Below are 17133 nucleotides of genomic sequence, written 5' to 3'. Positions count from 1 at the left end.
TTAAAGAGAACAATGGCAATAAAAGTAACCTTTAAAACGTGAAATAGTTACAGACATACTGCAAAAAGAATATACTAGTTTATGTGAAAGACAAAAGTTATAGGGCACTATAATAGTCATACAGTGAACATTTGTATTAAAGTCACTTATTTCGTCCTATATTTTTATATCTTTTTAAATGTATTATTATTAATGTATCTATTAGCGGAACCACTGTATGACTTTTTGTTTCCCGCGCTGGGGGAGTTTTTCAGCGTTGCACCACTGATGTAACTTTCATTTCCTGATCGGTAAGGGTCACTCGCGTGACTGTGTAGCCTCAACAGAGTGTAGTTTACCAAACCTAATCTTCTAATTTTAAACAGTCCTTTTGCAATCTTTCAGCGATGTTACGGACGCTGTGTCGGACCGGCGGCCTCATTTTGCAGGTAACTGAAACTGTCACTGTGTGCCTCCTTCGGCTTAACATCTCGTGCACCGGTTCTTTTCTGTGGCTGGTGAAATAGGTGTCATTCATCAGCGTGAGCCCGTACGTTTAATAATCCCGATAGCACTGTATTTTTAGCGGAACACCTGCGGACATACTGATTATTTCTAGATGAAAATGAACTATTGGTTAGCTGGTATGGCTAGAGAAAGACTTTGGTATGGTCGATTAATATGGTCACATACTGTATACACTCAAATGGGTATTTACCAATGACCTCGTTCATATATATAATATGTAGAATGTGACCAAATAAGTCTAACCAAAAACTTAAAATTAAAACATAAAACAAGAATATTAACATTGATGTTTATTCAGTAACCTTAAGCTCTACAAGCTAAGATAGTCTTATGAGTCTTGGCTCAAATTCATGCAGTAATGCCACCTGTTTACGTTTTAATGAATCCTCTGTAGCAGACCCAGCGGACCGTGCCGAGGTTGTGCGTTAACCCAGTTCAGCAGCGATGGGCGTCCAGCCTGCCCATGAACACCGTGGTGCTGTTTGTGCCCCAGCAGGAGGCTTGGGTGGTGGAGAGGATGGGTCGCTTCCATCGGATCTTGGAGCCGGTAAATTTTGTTGCATTTAATAGATCCCCAAAAAACAAAAAGCACAACAAATAGATGGTGTTCTTCCCCAAACAACATGGGTTCGATCCCCAGTTTGACCATGAACTTCATAAATTTTCATTTTGGTCAAATCAAATCATATTGCATAGAACTAAACTGCATTACAGTTAAATATCCTAGCTTTCCAACTTACCACAATTACAAATACAGATCAAATACAGTTGTGATCAGAGGTCTTGTCAACACAAAGTTACTTATTTGGAGCACAGTTCTATAAGAAAGATAAGTTACTGAAAAAGTGCTTGTGCTTAAAGTGCTTCGCTGAGCTGAAATGTAAACTTAAAACATCTCAAGATTTAATCAATAAAAAGAAACTCTAAATTAAAACGACCTTAAAGTGTCTCAAAGGCTTGATATCTTATGGACTATCCTCCATTGCAGTCACATTCCCCCTCAGATGGCCAGCTCCTGTAATTTGGCCTTTTTTTTTTTTTTTCCCCCCCAGTGTGTCTGGGATGACACCTATAAACTGGGCGCACGCGACATCATTACTGTATGTGGGTTTATGTTCAAGCTATTTTTCTTGTGAAGAATTATTTTGGACTTGAACTTGGTGGACGGAGCTTCTTCTTTGGGAATATCATAGGCAATGTTGCAAGCAACTTTTCTTTGCAGATGCTCACGATGCCGCTCTGGGCAATGCCCCATGTCGCCCGTATCAAAAACCGCCACTGCACCACAGTAAATGTAGTGCATCATGTTGTCAGCTTTACTGTATCTTAGCCAAAGAAACTGGTCAAGCCACTCTCTTCGAAATGTATATACTTTACCCCTTTTACTTTCAGTTGGCTATGGCTCGGAGTGGATCGTATGTGATTCATTATTTGATGCAGTCTCCAAACCATTGTTAAACATAATCTGCCGTTTACTTCCTGCCTACCCGACCTTCTGAGGACCCGGCCTTCGCGGTCTACATGGGCCGGGTCCTCAGGAGGATGCAGCCCATGAATTTGGACACGAGTAATGTGTGTCTGTTGTTGACCACACAAAGACTTTTTTATTTATTTTTTAAATACTTGAACAGCTGGTCGTTTTTTGTTTTTTTTTTTAGTCGCACCATTGAGAAATTAGCCAAATAGGCTGCACTCTAGAGCCCTGGGTTACATAATGATGTAGAAAAAACAAAACAAGATTTAGGTGCATGAGTTTGGATTTATGGTCAAATGTTTATACAGACTCAAAAATATACACAAAGGCCCACTGCTATTTGCTTATCAAGTTGCACCTTGACCAGACAATTTGGATCATATTTTGATCGTATGCCATCATCACACTTGTGGCATATTTTCTTACTTTTTTTTGGTAATTGATTAATCTTCCTACTGTTTCACTTGTTGTTTGGCAGCATGATGCAATGCCAAGACCTAAGTAACTGTGTTTCATTCATAACATGTCAAATTGTTGAATGACAATAAAACTGAGTCTGATATTTGACCACTCTGCTTGGAAGTGTTGGGAGAGTTAATTTAAACTGGCTGGTTTCCTGACATGGACTCAGCTTTTGTGCTTCATTCATAAATTTTCAATAGGATTAAGATTGGGGGTATATAAAAGCTGCTCCAGAAATGTAATGTCAATGTGTTTTATCCATTCCATAACCAGATTTGATGTGTGTTTTTCATTGTCTCTAGAGCCCTGTAAGACATCTGACTATCTTGTATTTTTGTACACTTGTTTGATGATCTTAGATTCTGCAGCTGTTTAGAAATGGCTTCAAGTTATCTTTCTAACTTGTGTAAATGTACAATTCTCCTTAGATCTTCACTGATTTCCTTGAAATTTCACATTGGTCTGAGTATTGGTCACTTCAGTGAGTGCTGTCAAACAGATCATTTTAATGCTGACAAATGGAAACTACCAGTTGTAGTCAGTCATGATGGCAGTCTTTGCCTTGTCAAGTTAAAACACATTGTAGAACCTTCAGCACCACTTATGAACACAATTAAGTGAGTGTATGTTTATATTTGAGCCCGTATGTATACATGCAATCCAACTTGAATTCACACTTGGTCACCCAATTGTCATTTGTTTAAAGTAATTAAAGATGTATGCTGTACAATCATTCCACTTCAAAGAAATCATTAAAAGGCCAAATATTACCATGTCATTCATACCATGGAAATTTTAGTGTATTTTATTTTGATAGACTACTAAAGAAACTTGCCTTTAAGCAACAATACTATAACTCATTTTGCTTTATTATTGGACTATGTCATTAAAATTCCAAACATTATTCACTGCTGGCACACCCTAACATTTTCCCTTTTGCTATCTATAGGGTTTGAACTTCCTCATACCCATACTTGACAGAATTCGCTATGTTCAAAGTCTCAAAGAAATTGTGATTGATGTCCCAGAGCAGTCTGCAGTATCCCTAGGTAAGTAAGACATTGTTTATTTCTCATTATTCACAGGAGGACGAGCAGGCTTATTTATTTATTTATTTATTTATTTATTTATTTATTGTTAAACAGAATTGATTGTTTTCTCCATATTGTTATATTTTCTTTGAACTTGCAGATAATGTAACACTGCAGATTGATGGCGTGCTTTACTTAAGGATACTAGACCCTTTTAAGGTATGCTGGCAACAATTAGAACAGATCCAAATATCTTCTTGCTTATTATTATTTTTTTAAATTCACTTTATACTTTTGTTTGTTCACAGGCCAGCTACGGTGTTGAGGATCCAGAGTATGCTGTCACACAGTTGGCACAGACCACCATGCGTTCAGAACTGGGCAAACTCACATTGGACAAAGTGTTCCGAGTAAAGACAAACTGCTGTTTCATCTCATATTTTTTCTCTGTTCATGAAGGAACAAGTTGTATTTTATCTTTGCATTTGTTTTTAAGGAAAGGGAGTCTCTGAATTCCAACATCGTCCATTCCATCAACCAAGCTTCAGACGAGTGGGGAATCCGTTGCCTTCGTTACGAAATCAAAGATATACACGTTCCACCTCGTGTCAAAGAGTCCATGCAGATGCAGGTGAGAGAAACAAAAGAGCTTTTTAAAGCATAATTTTTAGTTTTTAATTCACTGCACGATCTTATGGTACAAATGGGTATTACATGAAAGTACAGCTTAGCCATCATTCAAGTACAGTTTATAATCTTCAACAGAAAAGAGACCTTTTGTAGTCAAATAAGTCAAATAATTTTCTTATATTGTGTTGGTAAGTTTGGTTAAGTTTAAGAGGTTTTACACTGATTCTTAAAAACTAGAGTTCATAGTACCTTAAATAAATTATAGGTCTTTTCAGACGAGGTCAGAAACATTTTTTGCATATAGCAGTAGATATTTCAACTGTGGGGACAAGACTAAATCACTTAAATTTACTGAACAGGACACTTTATTCACCCCATGTAGGTGGAAGCTGAGCGTAAAAAGAGAGCCACAGTGCTGGAGTCTGAGGGGACAAGAGAAGCAGCCATTAATGTCGCTGAGGGTCGTAAACAAGCACAGATCTTAGCCTCGGAGGGTGAAAAAGCAGAGCAGATCAATAAAGCAGCTGGTAAGTGCATTTAGTTGGTTTATCACTCCAGTTTCCACAAATTATCTCACATCTTTTTGCTTTTAGAGGCTAATATGCTCCCTGTTACCTACTACTCTGCTCCGTCCAGGTGAGGCTCAAGCAGTTCTAGCCAAAGCTGAGGCCAAAGCCAAGGCCATCCGTATGTTGTCAGATGCTTTGACAGAGCAGGTAAATGTTCTTTTCCATTTTCACAGTCTGACTTACAAAAGCTTTTCATTGGTTAATGCTTTTTTTTCCTCTTAAATTCAGAATGGAAATGCTGCCGCTTCGCTAAGTGTAGCTGAGCAGTACGTGTCTGCTTTCTCAAACCTCGCTAAAGAGTCAAACACCATCCTTCTGCCCTCTAACACTGGTGACATTAGTGGAATGGTTTCACAGGTATGTCTGCTATCCAATAGTCCCAACTATTGGATTTATATGTTAACAGCTTCTAAATTATTAAGTTTACATGCCCCTAATGATGCTTATCTTGTCTTCTTGCCACTCAGGCTATGACTATTTATAGCACGCTGGCAAAGCAAAGCATGAGGGTAACTCCAGAGGTTTTGGAGGAGAACCGTGAAGAGGCTGCGAACCCATCGGGATCACCTCAAGAAAAAGGAATTAATGAATGAACTCAAACTAATAAATGACACAGAACCAGAAGAAGCAGTTTATGTTGAAGGTCCACGGTTTGTTCTCACACAGACCTTAAAATGACAGGACAAAAGGGAAAAATTGCCAACTTTAAAACTCTTCCGAAGCCTTGTCCTGGAGCCTGGGGGAAAGTTACACCTTTTGTATGGGGAGTCGTAATCTTCACTGAGTGTGGTTTAATTAGTGTATGTTTGAGAAAGTAACACCAGCCTCCAGCCAAATACACAGATACCAGAGTCTATCCAGCTGACGTGGATGTCAGCACAGACACGGATGCAAAAATAAGTCTCCCCTGAGCACTTTTATATTTTAATATGTTGAGCCCTTTTGACCTCTCTACCTGAGGTTTTTGTAGATTATACCATCATGTTTTCTCACTTTGCAGTCTATTTTCCATGTTTTCCCAAATAGCTATATTCAGGTTCTCTGAGATTATTAATAATAATCAAAGCCAGCTCAGGTGAAAATATATACATAGGTATTATTTACAGAAATGGGTGACAATTCTCCCTCTTTGTGTTGATGGGACCACCGACTTTAAGTTGCTGCATGCAATGCCTGGCTGGATTTCTCACAATGTTTCTAAAAGTGTATTAATTTCACAGTTTACTACGTTTTTTGAAACATTACCCTATCGATAATAAAGCTATATCCCCATGAAAAGGTTACATTAGAATTTCCTTTAGGAAAAAAACCTACTTTTTGAAATGATTAAGAGAGATTTTTTTTTTTTGTCAAAGTCTAGGTAATGTCCCGTGTCAGCTCGATGATCAAAATATTCCTCTCCTCCGAGTATTTGTATTCATATCTGATGTCTTACCGGATATATTTATTAAATTTCAAGGTTCACTGCAAAGACTTGAAGTTTGTTTTGTTATTTCTGTTTTCTACAAAATAATGGAATATGAACTGGGCAACCGGGCATGTTAAGTCTGAGAAGATTTGAAAAGATGTGGTTAGATGAAATATTTGGACAAAAATGTTCAAAATATACAAACATGTTGAAAACTATCAAATGGCTATTAAAATAAAAACACATCCATGCTGATTTAACAAAGTCTGCAAAAATAAATACGTTTGCCTATCTTGTTACCTGCTAAACAGATAGGCAAACATGAAAAGCGCAGTTGGTTTATTAGCCCTCTACCTTGCCTTACAGGCATAAACGTGTGTACATAAACTGTGGGCCAGTGACTTCCACTTGGCTCTCAGCAAAAAAAAAAAAAGACTGTCACCTGGGGCCTTCCTATGTGGATTGTGCATGTTTTTCCTGTATCTTGTTCTGTCTTCCGTCCTATCAGTCCTAAAACATCTGTTAGGTTAACTGCAGATTCTGAATTGAGTGTAGAGTATGAAAACTTGTGAATTCTTGAGATGGTCATTTTCACCACTACCATCTTGGTGTTTTGAAGCCAGATGTAATGAGGGGTCTGAATGTGAAACTACATGCTCATTGATTAAATATTTGTCAATCAAAAGTTGGTAGCCAATGAGCTTGCCCTGGCTAATTTTCCACTCAACCCTTAGAAGATGTATTAAATGGACTCAGTGTTTCAAGATCTAAAGGCCATTTTCACAGCCACAGCCTGTGTTTGTCTTTTTACAATCACAGGTTGTGGCTATTAGAAACAACGGAGGCTTAACAAACTTGGCCATTGGATTCACTTTCTGCAACTGTAGCTGTCCAGGGTGCAACTTGCTTTTCTCCCAGTGACAGCTGAGATTGCCTTTAGTACCTCCTAGATACCCTAAATTGCATCAGTTAAGTCTAATTTGATTTTACGTTAATAAGCCAACCAGCAACAACAACAAAACAATATTGTAGTAGACAAAGCTATGAAATATCATTAAATTAAAATGTTTGTGACCATTATTGATATTTTATAATAACTTTTACAAAACTTATTTCTAGTCCATTCTCTTTTAAGGGTGGTTTCTCTGCAGAATTTCTGACGTGTTTAGCGATTTTCAGAGACGCGCTAAAGCCGTTGTTCCGTATATAGGAGGTCCTGTAAGTCACAGAGCGGGGCAAAGCAAACGTATTCATGGTGTTACACAGAAAAGCGCCCGCCGTGCTCTTTCCACGCTAAGGTTCCTATCATCCACCAGTCATCTAATCTCATTGTACCGGAGTCCCAATGAAGGTGAGCGTGTTGCTCCGCTCTCTGTTTACCTGAGGCACCTGTGCTCCTGTGTTGTTAATACACACAGTCACCCCCAACGTCCGGCCGGGAGAGGACGAAAACTAGCTGCCACAAGGTCAGTGACAAAAGGCAAAGCGAGCTAGCTTCTGCTAACAGCGTTAACTTAACCGTCATTCATGTTAGCCACCTGTGCGGCTTAACTGCAAAAGAGGTTTTAGTTGGAGCTTAAAATTTCAGTCACCTTACACGTTACCGGAATTATTTTCTTCTATAACAGGTGTAGCTCACAGGCAGCTGTTCCTCTCATTTTTGTGTGTTTGTTACCTCTATGTAAACCAAATGTTCCTGTCTTTCACCTGACCTGCTCTTACCTGTGCATGTAGGATGAAGGGGCTGCCTGTGCTGTCCCTGCTCCTCTGGATGTGTGCGGTGTTCTTCGTGGGCATCTACCTGTTCGTGGGTGGATTTTTGCTGGTCAGGTTGGAGGTTAACAGAACCAGCACCTGCGGAGACGTGCTCGAGCCCGGAGAGGAGCCGGTGGACTTCTGTCGCGCTCAGCCGCGCTTCCGCAAGGTTGTCCTTCTCATTATCGACGCCCTGAAGATCGACTTCGCCCGGTATGACCCCGACAAGACGGCACCACGACCTTATGAGAATAAGTTACCTGTGCTGGAAGAGACAGTGTCATCCAGGCCTTTACAAAGCCGCCTGTACCCCTTTCGTGCTGACCCACCTACGACCACCATGCAGAGGATCAAGGGGTTCACGACTGGATCTTTGCCGACGTTTGTAGATGTAGGTAACAACTTTGCATCCAGTGCCATCTTGGAGGACAATCTTATTCACCAGTTTGGACAAGCAGGTGAGTTATTACAAGTGTCTGTAAATTATAAAAATATAATACATTCATGTAAAGAGCTTTATGGGAAACATACAGATGAGGACAATGTTATGGGATGTAGGGATTTTCAGGAAAGCATTTATAAACTATAGCCTCCCAGAAAACAGACTTCTTTATTGAGCCACAGCACAAACCACTGCTGTGCAATGATGGGCTTTAACTTTGTAATGGTCAAAGCTTGTAAAATCAAGGTAAAACTAAGGGTTATACACAATATGACAACTGGGCCGTCACTTGAGAAAGCATCGTGCCAAAAACAACAAAAAAATTGTTTAGACTATTTGGTGTCAAAAACTTAAGTGAAATGTGAAGAGAGTCGCAGATTACAGAACAAGCCTTGCAGAGGTAGGAAGTGAATGATTTAAAGACTCTGGGGGGAAAAAAAACTAGTGAGTGATGTGTCTAAAGACCCCAAAACAACTGCCAAGACACCCATGACTGACTCAACCAAATTAGGAAGCCAGCAAAACTGGGTCTAGGTAATCTCTTTGTCTTCCAACACGACAGCATCTCAAAAGATGCATCGTTCCTGATGAACAACCTGCTCTAGAAGAAGTAAATAAAAAATCACTGACCTGCACAAAGACTCTGACTTGAATCTCATTAAAAATCTGTGGAGTGTATTGAAGCCCAAGGTCAATGCCAGGAGACCATAAAATCTGGAGGAGCTCGACAGATTTGTCAAAGAAGAATCAGTTAGGATTGCTCAGAAGACTTGTGAGCTTTGCTGAAAACTACAACAGATGACCACAGGCTGTTATCTGGCAAAAAGGATAAATAATCAACTATTAGCATCAGGAGGCTAATAATTTTGACCCTAATAGTGTTTGTCTGTGAAGGTTCTCAGTCATCCAGGTCATCGTAGTCAAAGGAGCTTGCAAAGAAAAGCGTCTGGACTTCTTTAAGTTACTTGAAGACGTTTCACCTCTCATCCGAGAAGCTTCTTCAGTTCTAAGGTCAAATGGTGGAGAGACCCAGATATAAACCTAGTGGGAGTATCCCCCCACAGAGGGACAGGTCCTTTTGTCCCTCTGTGGGGGGATACTCCCACTAGGTTTATATCTGGGACTCTCCACCATTTGACCTTAGAACTGAAGAAGCTTCTCGGATGAGAGGTGAAACGTCTTCAAGTAACTTAAAGAAGTCCAGACTAATAGTGTTTGGTTTTGTTTCTGTGGGTAAAGTAAAATAATATAAGCATCAATGATTCTCTGCTCATCTGTAGACATGCTCTTTTGTGCCTGGCAATACCACAAATCTAGGACTTTAAAAACCAGAAAACCAACTGTGCCATCTGATTTTGCTCATATAAATCTTTCTGTCTCTCAATAGGCAAACGAGTGGTGTTTATGGGTGACGACACTTGGGAGAGTCTTTTTCCTAAGAAGTTTTACCGCTCTCTGCCCTTCCCTTCTTTTAATGTCAAGGATCTGCACACTGTGGATAACGGGATTCTCCAGCACCTCTACAACACTAGTATGTAGTTATTTAATATACATTTGTTGTGCAATTAAAACTTACATTTAACAAATAGCCTCTGTTGCCAGGAAACTGTGCAAAATCAAAATAATTTTGCACCAACACTTAAGATAAGATGACCTTTATTAGTCCCACAGGTGGGAAACTTGTTCATGCGGTTGATGTATTTGTGTTTTATCTCCTTTCGTTTGTCTCTTGCTGTTGGTTTTAATAGTGGTGGGTGATGACTGGGATGTCCTAGTTGCTCATTTCCTTGGAGTCGATCACTGTGGTCACAGGTTTGGCCCGGATCACCCAGCCATGGCTGACAAACTCACGCAGATGGATGGAGTCATCAGGTCAGGCAGTAGTACAGCTGCTACATGCTTGTTTCACACCATTATCCAGATGCAGCTGGATCATCAGCTGTTGCCACAGTGCACTTGTAGTGCTGTAGATATGTCATGATACCAGCACTATTATTGTTATTGTTGGCCCAGATCAAGCAGTTGAGCATTAGAAAGCACCTGGCACGACCTGTGAAAACTCTGCTTTTCCTCTAGGTCTGTGATTGATCGTCTGCAGAATGACACACTCTTGGTGGTGATGGGAGATCACGGAATGACAGATACTGGAGATCATGGTGGAGAAAGTCAGAAAGAGACTGATGCTGCCATCTTCCTCTACAGTCCTTCTCCCATGTTTCATGGACCCCCATCACAGGTGGGTAGAATACACCTTTTGAAACAGCCACAGCATGACAGTAGGATTAATTCTTATTTAAAACACAACCAATTCTACATCACTTGACTTTGTATAAAATATAAGAAATTAACACTGAAGACATACTGTCATAATCAAAACAAATCACTATTGTACGTCAACAAAGAAATTGCTAAATGACAGTTTTGGCCCAAGTGTATACAAGATCCATTAATTCATTTTGTGCTGCTTTTCTGGGTAGCAAGAGCAGCAATCCAAGCAGAGATGACTAGGCCTCATTCTCTAGCTCTCCTGGTGAGACACAGAGGTGTTCCAGAGCCAGCTCAGACACGCACAATCTTCATCGTGTCCTGGGACTACCATGGGGTCTCCTCCCAGTAGGAGTTCCTAACCAAGGAAGCTACCAGGAGGCATCCTAGTTAGATGCCTGAACAGTCTCACTTAGCTCCTTCTGGTGTCAGGGAGTAGAAGCTTTATGCTGAGCCCATCCTAAATGACAGAGGTCTTCAACCCTATCTCCAAGACACCCTTTTGAGGAAGCTCATTTCTGCCTCTTATAGTCTTGATGTAATTTTTGTGGTCACTACCCAGGGCTTGTTCCCATAGATGATGGTAGGATCCATGAGTAAATTCAGGGTTCAGCCCCCTGTTTATGACAACAGACTGGTACAGCATCTGCATTGCTGTGGACGCTGCACCGATCTGTACAACGTCTGCTCCTCTCTCGCGTCCACTTGAGGCACTAGATCATTCCCACTGATATACATATTATAGTGACCAGTGCTTATAACAGTAATTTAACTATCTAAAAGAGCCGCTGAAAACTGCTGTAAAAGTCAGTTTAATTCAGAGTGAGAGTTGAGCACAGAACAAGAAGTTATGAGAGCACACTCATCATATTGTATCCCAGTAATGGGCAGTCACATGCTTAGTGGTAAGAACATTTCACTCTTGTTGCTTTTCAGACCAACGTCATCAGTTCAGTCCACAAATGAGTTAAAAAGGAAGAACAAAGTCAAGTCAAATATATAACTAACACAACTGCTTTCAGTTACTTGTGTGTTTGTCTTTCTCCTGTCTGCAAAGGCACATTTGCGACATGTCGATCTCTCAGAATCACTGCTGTAATAAAAACATAAAGCATTAAACCACTGAAGCATGCCCATTTCTGTTCACGCTTGGCTGTGCAGTTCCCAGAATCCATTAAATTGATGCTGGCAGGTGGTCTCCGCCTTTTTTTCATAGATAAAAGTGGATCTCACACTAGAAAAGAGAGCTCAAGCACCGATTTCCATAATTGCAGCCTAACTGGAGAGCGATATCATGTGCTGTGGAAAGTCATTAGATGCAAGAGAGAAATTACACTGCTATTTTTTTTTTTTTTTTTTAAAAGGCAGAACTTTTTTTTTCTTCCCCCAAGGCATTTTGCCACTGATAGGAAATATTGCTGTTATCAAGCACAACCCTGATTAAGAAAGGCTACAAGATAAAATATCACTCACTGAGTTTAACTGACAACCCAGCCTTGGAACAGCTACAAGTTATTTTGCTATGTGCTAAAAATATTTACTTGAAAATATCACAGATAAGGGTCAAAGCACAATTTAGATCATGAGAACACAGAATAATGTAATGTGACACATCCCCCCCCCCCGTTTATTTCCCAGAATGAACCAGATGTGGTGCCACAGACTGACCTGGTGCCCACCCTGGCTCTGCTACTAGGAGTTCCTATTCCGTACAGTAATGTTGGGCAGGTTCTCTTGCCTTTATTTCCACCACACGAGCAGACAGAAGGTGCAGTTGGAGGTCTCAGCCAGCTAGAGGCACTGTGGATCAACACAAAACAGGTATCTGCTCATCAAAGAACCGTCTAGAACACTTTTCGAGCATCTGTACACAGAAAAATGTTTTTATATATTCACATATCCTGGAGCCTTTTCAGGAGTTGTTGTTTTTATGGTTTGTGTGTTTAATTTTATCTTTGTTTCTGAAGGTCAACCGTTTCCTGGAGACTTACTCTGGCATGGCCAAAGACATCCCACCAGAGAGCCTCTCTCGGCTGAAGAGTGAATTTGCCCTCTTGTCTTCTGAGTTTCTCAGCACTGTTAGAGAGGGTCGTTCACCCTCCCCGCAGCTAGCCTCTTCTCTGCAGGCTTACCTCACCTCTGTCAGAGACACCTGCCGAGCCACCTGGGCCCGATTTAACCCACTGAAGATGGCGGCAGGCTTAGCCATCCTGGCATTTGCTTGTCTGATGTGTTTCATCTTGTCTGAACTGTCTCTAGTGCTGATCAGGGAGAACGGTCCATTACTGAAGGCCCCAGTTGTTGTGTCACTGACAGTGGGGGTTAGTGTGGCTGCTGCTCAGCTGCTCATACGGGGCTACATTGAGGTGATGTGGTGCCTTGCAGCTGCTGCTTTCAGCTCTGAACTCCTTTTCCTTTGGCGTTCACGCCAACTGAGCACCTCTACAGTGTCAAAAAACGGAACCAAAGCTCCAAAGCGTGTTAGCTGGCTGACCCTGCATCACCTCCTTGTCCCCTCTCTCTTTTTTCCACTCCTTCGTTGTGCCTCTCTGCTCTCAGACAGCTATGTGATTGCAGAAGGACGGGTTGTGACATTTTTGGTGTTATCCCTGGCCCTATGCATTCCCATCCATCTCAACTGGGATGGCCTACTTCTGCCCCCAAGCCATGACCCGTTGAAGTCTGCTGGGCTGCTGCCTGCCCCAGCTTTGTCTCCATCAGCTGTGAGGAAGGAAAGCAGCACCCTTCTAGCCTGCTTAGGAATACTTGTTGGCAGCCTCTACCTCTCCCTCTCGTTCCACGGCTGTCGGGAAGAGCAGGGCTCCTGCCAGCCGTCTTCATTTCTTTCCCCTCTTTCCCGGTTGCAGGACAACCAGCTGAAGAACCTCCATTATGTCCTCGCTGTCATTTCCCTTGGCTTGTGGACATATCTGCTAAGATGCTTTCTCTGCCACTATGGTAATCTGAACTCGTCAGGCGGGACGGTGTTTACAGCTCGCTGGATCCTACCGCTGCTGTCTGTGTGCCTGGGGCTCCACTGGGCTGTTAGTGCCACTCCGGAGGACAGCTTCAGGAATCTGGCTGAGCTGATTCACTTGGCACAGCTGGCCCTCCCCAGGGTTGCCTTCTGTCTGCTGGGACTGGGGCTTTTCCTTATCTGGCTAGACCCCCTCACTGTGTTTGTGAAGACTAGGACTCAGGCTTCAGCCAAAAGTTTGACTCTACCCACACCCCGTTATCGAGCAAGCATTGGCATCAGCCCCCAAGCTGAGCTGCACCACCTTATCCCACAGATCTATCAGCGCATGCGTCGTTCCCTAGATGATGGCGACCTGAGCGGGGCCAGCGAAGTGGACAACAGGCCTGCTGTGGAGGCCTACGGACTTGGAACAGTCTATTCTGCTCCTTTGCTGTTGTTTAGTGGGTTGCTGGGAATTGGTCTGCTGCTGTTGCACCCAGAGGGCATGGCTCTGTCTTTCCTCCTGCTGCTACTAGAAACGGGAGCTCTGTTGCACATTCACGCCTCGTCTACTACGCTTAGTGGCCTGCATGGAAAGTATTCTGGTAAGATTTTTGCATCGCATCTTTTAATTAATCTATTTTTAAGCCTATCAGGTTCCAGGTCTTAATCAGCTCACTGACTTCTCATTCTCCCCCCTCAGGTGGGTTTAATGTGCCTTGGACCCCAGTAGTGCTCTGGTCCCTGGCTGCCACGCAGTTCTTCCACGCTACAGGTCATTTACCCACCTTCCCCTCTATCCAGTGGGGTGCTGCCTTTGTGGGATTTCCTGAAGGACACACAGGGACCATACTCCCTGCCTCACTGGTTACCCTTAATACTTTTGCTTCACACATTCTTTTTGCAGGTAGGAACCAGAGAAGCAAAAAAAAAAAATGTTATTGTTCAAAGAAAAGGAAAGAAGTCATCATCCATTAGGCAAAGAAGGTTATTCTGTAAAACTAATGGGATTAATTTCATTAATTTGTGAAAAGCAGGAAAAGAATCATCATTTTACCTGTTTAAACCTTAACAGTATAATCGAAAATATATAAAATATCAGTGAACCTGTATGACACTCAGTCCTTTTTATTTAGTCATATTTGTAGTTTGTTACACATTTCAGTTTTAAATGATAAACAAAAACTTAAAAGTTATGTGATTCAAGAGAATGATAAAAAAAATTCTCAAAAGCAGTTAAGTTAAATAAAGCAGCTTTGAAACCGTCTCTTCAGTGCTTAAAATGAATTGTGAGCTTGTGAAACGATGATTTGTTGTTGTTGTTATTTCTCTTTGTCTTCAGTGAGTTGTCCATTGCTACTGTTCTGGCCCCTGGTTTGCGAGGTGCGTGGGAGCAGAGGACGAGCCTGTGGGGACGACGGAGAGGATGCTGTGATGGAGATGAGGCTGAGAGAAAACCCTCAGCTGTTCAGCTCTGCTCTTCTGCAACTCTCAACACGCTACCTCCTTATTCACGGAGCACAGGTATGTCCACAGACCTAGAATTATTTTTTTCTCACATCCATTTAAGGCATATGTGAGCTGGGAAAGTCTGTCCTCAGTAGCAGATTTCTGTTGCATTTCTTTCTTGTCTTTTTTTTTAAATTTATTTAATTTTATTTTTTATTTAGTTCTGTTACACTTATGAGTAGCAGTATCACATCACACCACTCAGTCTGTCTGCTCACTTCACAGGTCTTTGCCTCAGTCTGTGCAGCTGCTATACTCAGGAGACACCTAATGGTGTGGAAGGTTTTCGCACCGAAGTAAGTGCCTGAATGGATTTTCCAGCTCATACAAACTCACTGACAGTAAAGGCTTTTTGAGGATATGGATACAGGATCACCGCTGATTCTGAACTTTCAGTGAACACACAGTGTTGAATGCCGGTCCATTTTTCTACTGTGATATCCACACATTTACATCTGGGTTTTGAATGTGGTGTCCTGTTTGTTTTTTTGTTTTTTTATAATAAGTTGGTGGCTTGAAAATATTAAAAGGATATAGGTAATTTAAATAAACTTGGTAGATCTTGGAGAAAAAGTAATAGTCTTGGTTCTTTTTATCTTATGATCTATTTAATGTCCGAAGGAGTTGCTGGAGCTTAATTTGGACTTGTTTAAACCTTTGTGTCTCTTCTGTTTTGTCCTTTCAGGTTAATGTTTGAGGCCTCAGGGTTCCTGGTGAGCAGCGTGTTCCTGCTGATTGGGGTCACATTAGTGCTGAGAGTAGATGTGGCTGTGGGCCAGTGGTTTAAAAGACTCATCCCAGATGTGTCCAGGTAGCGAAGGCACTGCTGCTGCAGCTGCTGCCTACTGGCACCCACCACAGCTCACTGTGCCCCAGAGGAAATGGACATGGTGGTCACTAAACAGGATTTGTTTTTTCTTTTTCTTTTTTTAGAAAAATGTTGCCAATAGTGATAAGGAAACCCCACTAACATGTCATGTGGCATGTCATACTGTGATTCTTGAGGGCTATGTTGTACATTACTGACCCTGAGGAACTTTCATATATCGAATCTCAGATTGACTAAATGTGGAGCGTTGGGACCTTTTTATATAGCAGTTTGATTGAACAACCCCAGGAATGGGATGAAGAACTGATAAAGGACTTTGAGACCCCCCCTGTTGATTCTGTTCATCTGGGTGTAGCGTTTTTAGTGGCAGAAATGTTTCATCACTCAACCAAGTGACTTTTTCGGTGTCAGCTGACTGCAGGTTTCCCAACCTCATAAACAGTACATTTGCATAATGATTGAAACCAGCCCGCCGAATGAACAATGAACTCTGAGGTTAGTTATTTGATCATTAATATGCAAATTGTCATGACCATTGATCAACAACCACTGATCACTGAGTACCATTCACAGAGAGTTGGGAAATGGCTCCAATCACAGCATTGTAAGATGGTGAAAGATGTACCCTTAGGCCTCCTCCTCAATTCAGAGATGGTCTTTCCCTTTTCAGTGGGCTGGTTTCAGTGGGCTGGTTTCAGTCATTGTGCAAATGTACTGTTTAGGGTTGGGGAATCCTACAGTCAGCTGAGACTAAAGAAGTCACTTGGATGATTGGCAAAACGTTTGTCCCGCTGAAGACGCCAAGTCCAGATGAAGAGATTCAACATTTTGGGATATACTTTTGGGATGCATCGAAACTTTGAGGCCCCTTTAAATTTGCATTTGGATAGAGAGATAACATCTGCTGGGTGTTTTCGAATGTTTCTTGTAAACCTTCCTAACGTATAAAACCTTCAAGAACAGTTGAAATCAGTCTTGCAAGTGGTTCATAAGTGTTTGAAAAACAACACCATATCCATAGAGTTTACACACTCTAATTGCCTGGCCAATACATCTGGCCCTTTTAATATGCATTTCTTTTTGTTCCCCCTTTAAAAAATAATTGCAGCTGCCATACATTTATATGCAATGTAGCAGCTCAATTGACAGTCTCCTATGATGGGAAAAACACCTGTGAAATGAAGAATTTTCTACTTGGTAAAGTGACATTTAAATTTACTCCCTTTTTTTCTGCATTCATGGGTGGGTGACGGTTCAGCTTGTCTCCTTTCTTTGTGGGCTTTAATACGTGGC

At 41.6% G+C, this 17133-nt stretch overlaps 2 protein-coding genes across 3 annotated transcripts; both read left to right on the top strand.

The window, feature by feature from the left end:
* Positions 1 to 252: 252 nt before the first annotated feature.
* stoml2 (stomatin (EPB72)-like 2) lies at positions 253 to 6468 on the top strand. Its single transcript, XM_005948952.2, has 11 exons — positions 253 to 290; positions 385 to 428; positions 902 to 1054; positions 3393 to 3492; positions 3635 to 3693; positions 3783 to 3884; positions 3971 to 4105; positions 4487 to 4631; positions 4741 to 4820; positions 4902 to 5030; positions 5141 to 6468. The coding sequence occupies exons 2-11, from the start codon at positions 387 to 389 to the stop codon at positions 5264 to 5266; spliced, it is 1071 nt and encodes a 356-aa protein (XP_005949014.1). The 5' UTR covers positions 253 to 290; positions 385 to 386; the 3' UTR covers positions 5267 to 6468.
* A 766-nt stretch (positions 6469 to 7234) lies between these two features.
* pigo (phosphatidylinositol glycan anchor biosynthesis, class O) lies at positions 7235 to 16463 on the top strand. 2 transcript variants are annotated; one of them, XM_005948951.2, is made up of 11 exons: positions 7235 to 7547; positions 7816 to 8294; positions 9666 to 9809; positions 10027 to 10150; positions 10355 to 10514; positions 12182 to 12364; positions 12511 to 14107; positions 14206 to 14409; positions 14845 to 15026; positions 15237 to 15307; positions 15697 to 16463. In XM_005948951.2, the coding sequence occupies exons 2-11, from the start codon at positions 7817 to 7819 to the stop codon at positions 15824 to 15826; spliced, it is 3273 nt and encodes a 1090-aa protein (XP_005949013.1). In that variant the 5' UTR covers positions 7235 to 7547; position 7816; the 3' UTR covers positions 15827 to 16463. The 2 variants fall into 2 exon arrangements, with proteins under 2 accessions (XP_005949013.1, XP_042070893.1); XM_042214959.1 differs by lacking the exon at positions 7235 to 7547 and adding an exon at positions 7559 to 7709.
* The last annotated feature ends 670 nt before the right edge of the window (positions 16464 to 17133 follow it).

The sequence above is a fragment of the Haplochromis burtoni genome, unplaced genomic scaffold (assembly GCF_018398535.1).
Source record: "Haplochromis burtoni strain Fernald_Lab_line unplaced genomic scaffold, NCSU_Asbu1 Contig_632, whole genome shotgun sequence".
Lineage (NCBI taxonomy): Eukaryota > Metazoa > Chordata > Actinopteri > Cichliformes > Cichlidae > Haplochromis > Haplochromis burtoni.
The sequence above is the reverse complement of the archived record's forward strand: the minus strand, read 5'-3'. Positions and strand labels throughout refer to the sequence as shown.

Bases quoted from the DNA above. Each gene is read 5' to 3' on its own strand.
- stoml2 (XM_005948952.2), top strand. From the start codon at position 387: ATGTTACGGACGCTGTGTCGGACCGGCGGCCTCATTTTGCAG. The intron at 1,055-3,392 runs GTAAATTTTGTT...TGCTATCTATAG, and splicing joins TCCATCGGATCTTGGAGCCG to GGTTTGAACTTCCTCATACC. The intron at 4,821-4,901 runs GTAAATGTTCTT...TCTTAAATTCAG, and splicing joins CAGATGCTTTGACAGAGCAG to AATGGAAATGCTGCCGCTTC.
- pigo (XM_005948951.2), top strand. From the start codon at position 7,817: ATGAAGGGGCTGCCTGTGCTGTCCCTGCTCCTCTGGATGTGTGCGGTG. The intron at 10,151-10,354 runs GTCAGGCAGTAG...CTTTTCCTCTAG, and splicing joins CAGATGGATGGAGTCATCAG to GTCTGTGATTGATCGTCTGC. The intron at 15,308-15,696 runs GTAAGTGCCTGA...TTGTCCTTTCAG, and splicing joins TGGAAGGTTTTCGCACCGAA to GTTAATGTTTGAGGCCTCAG.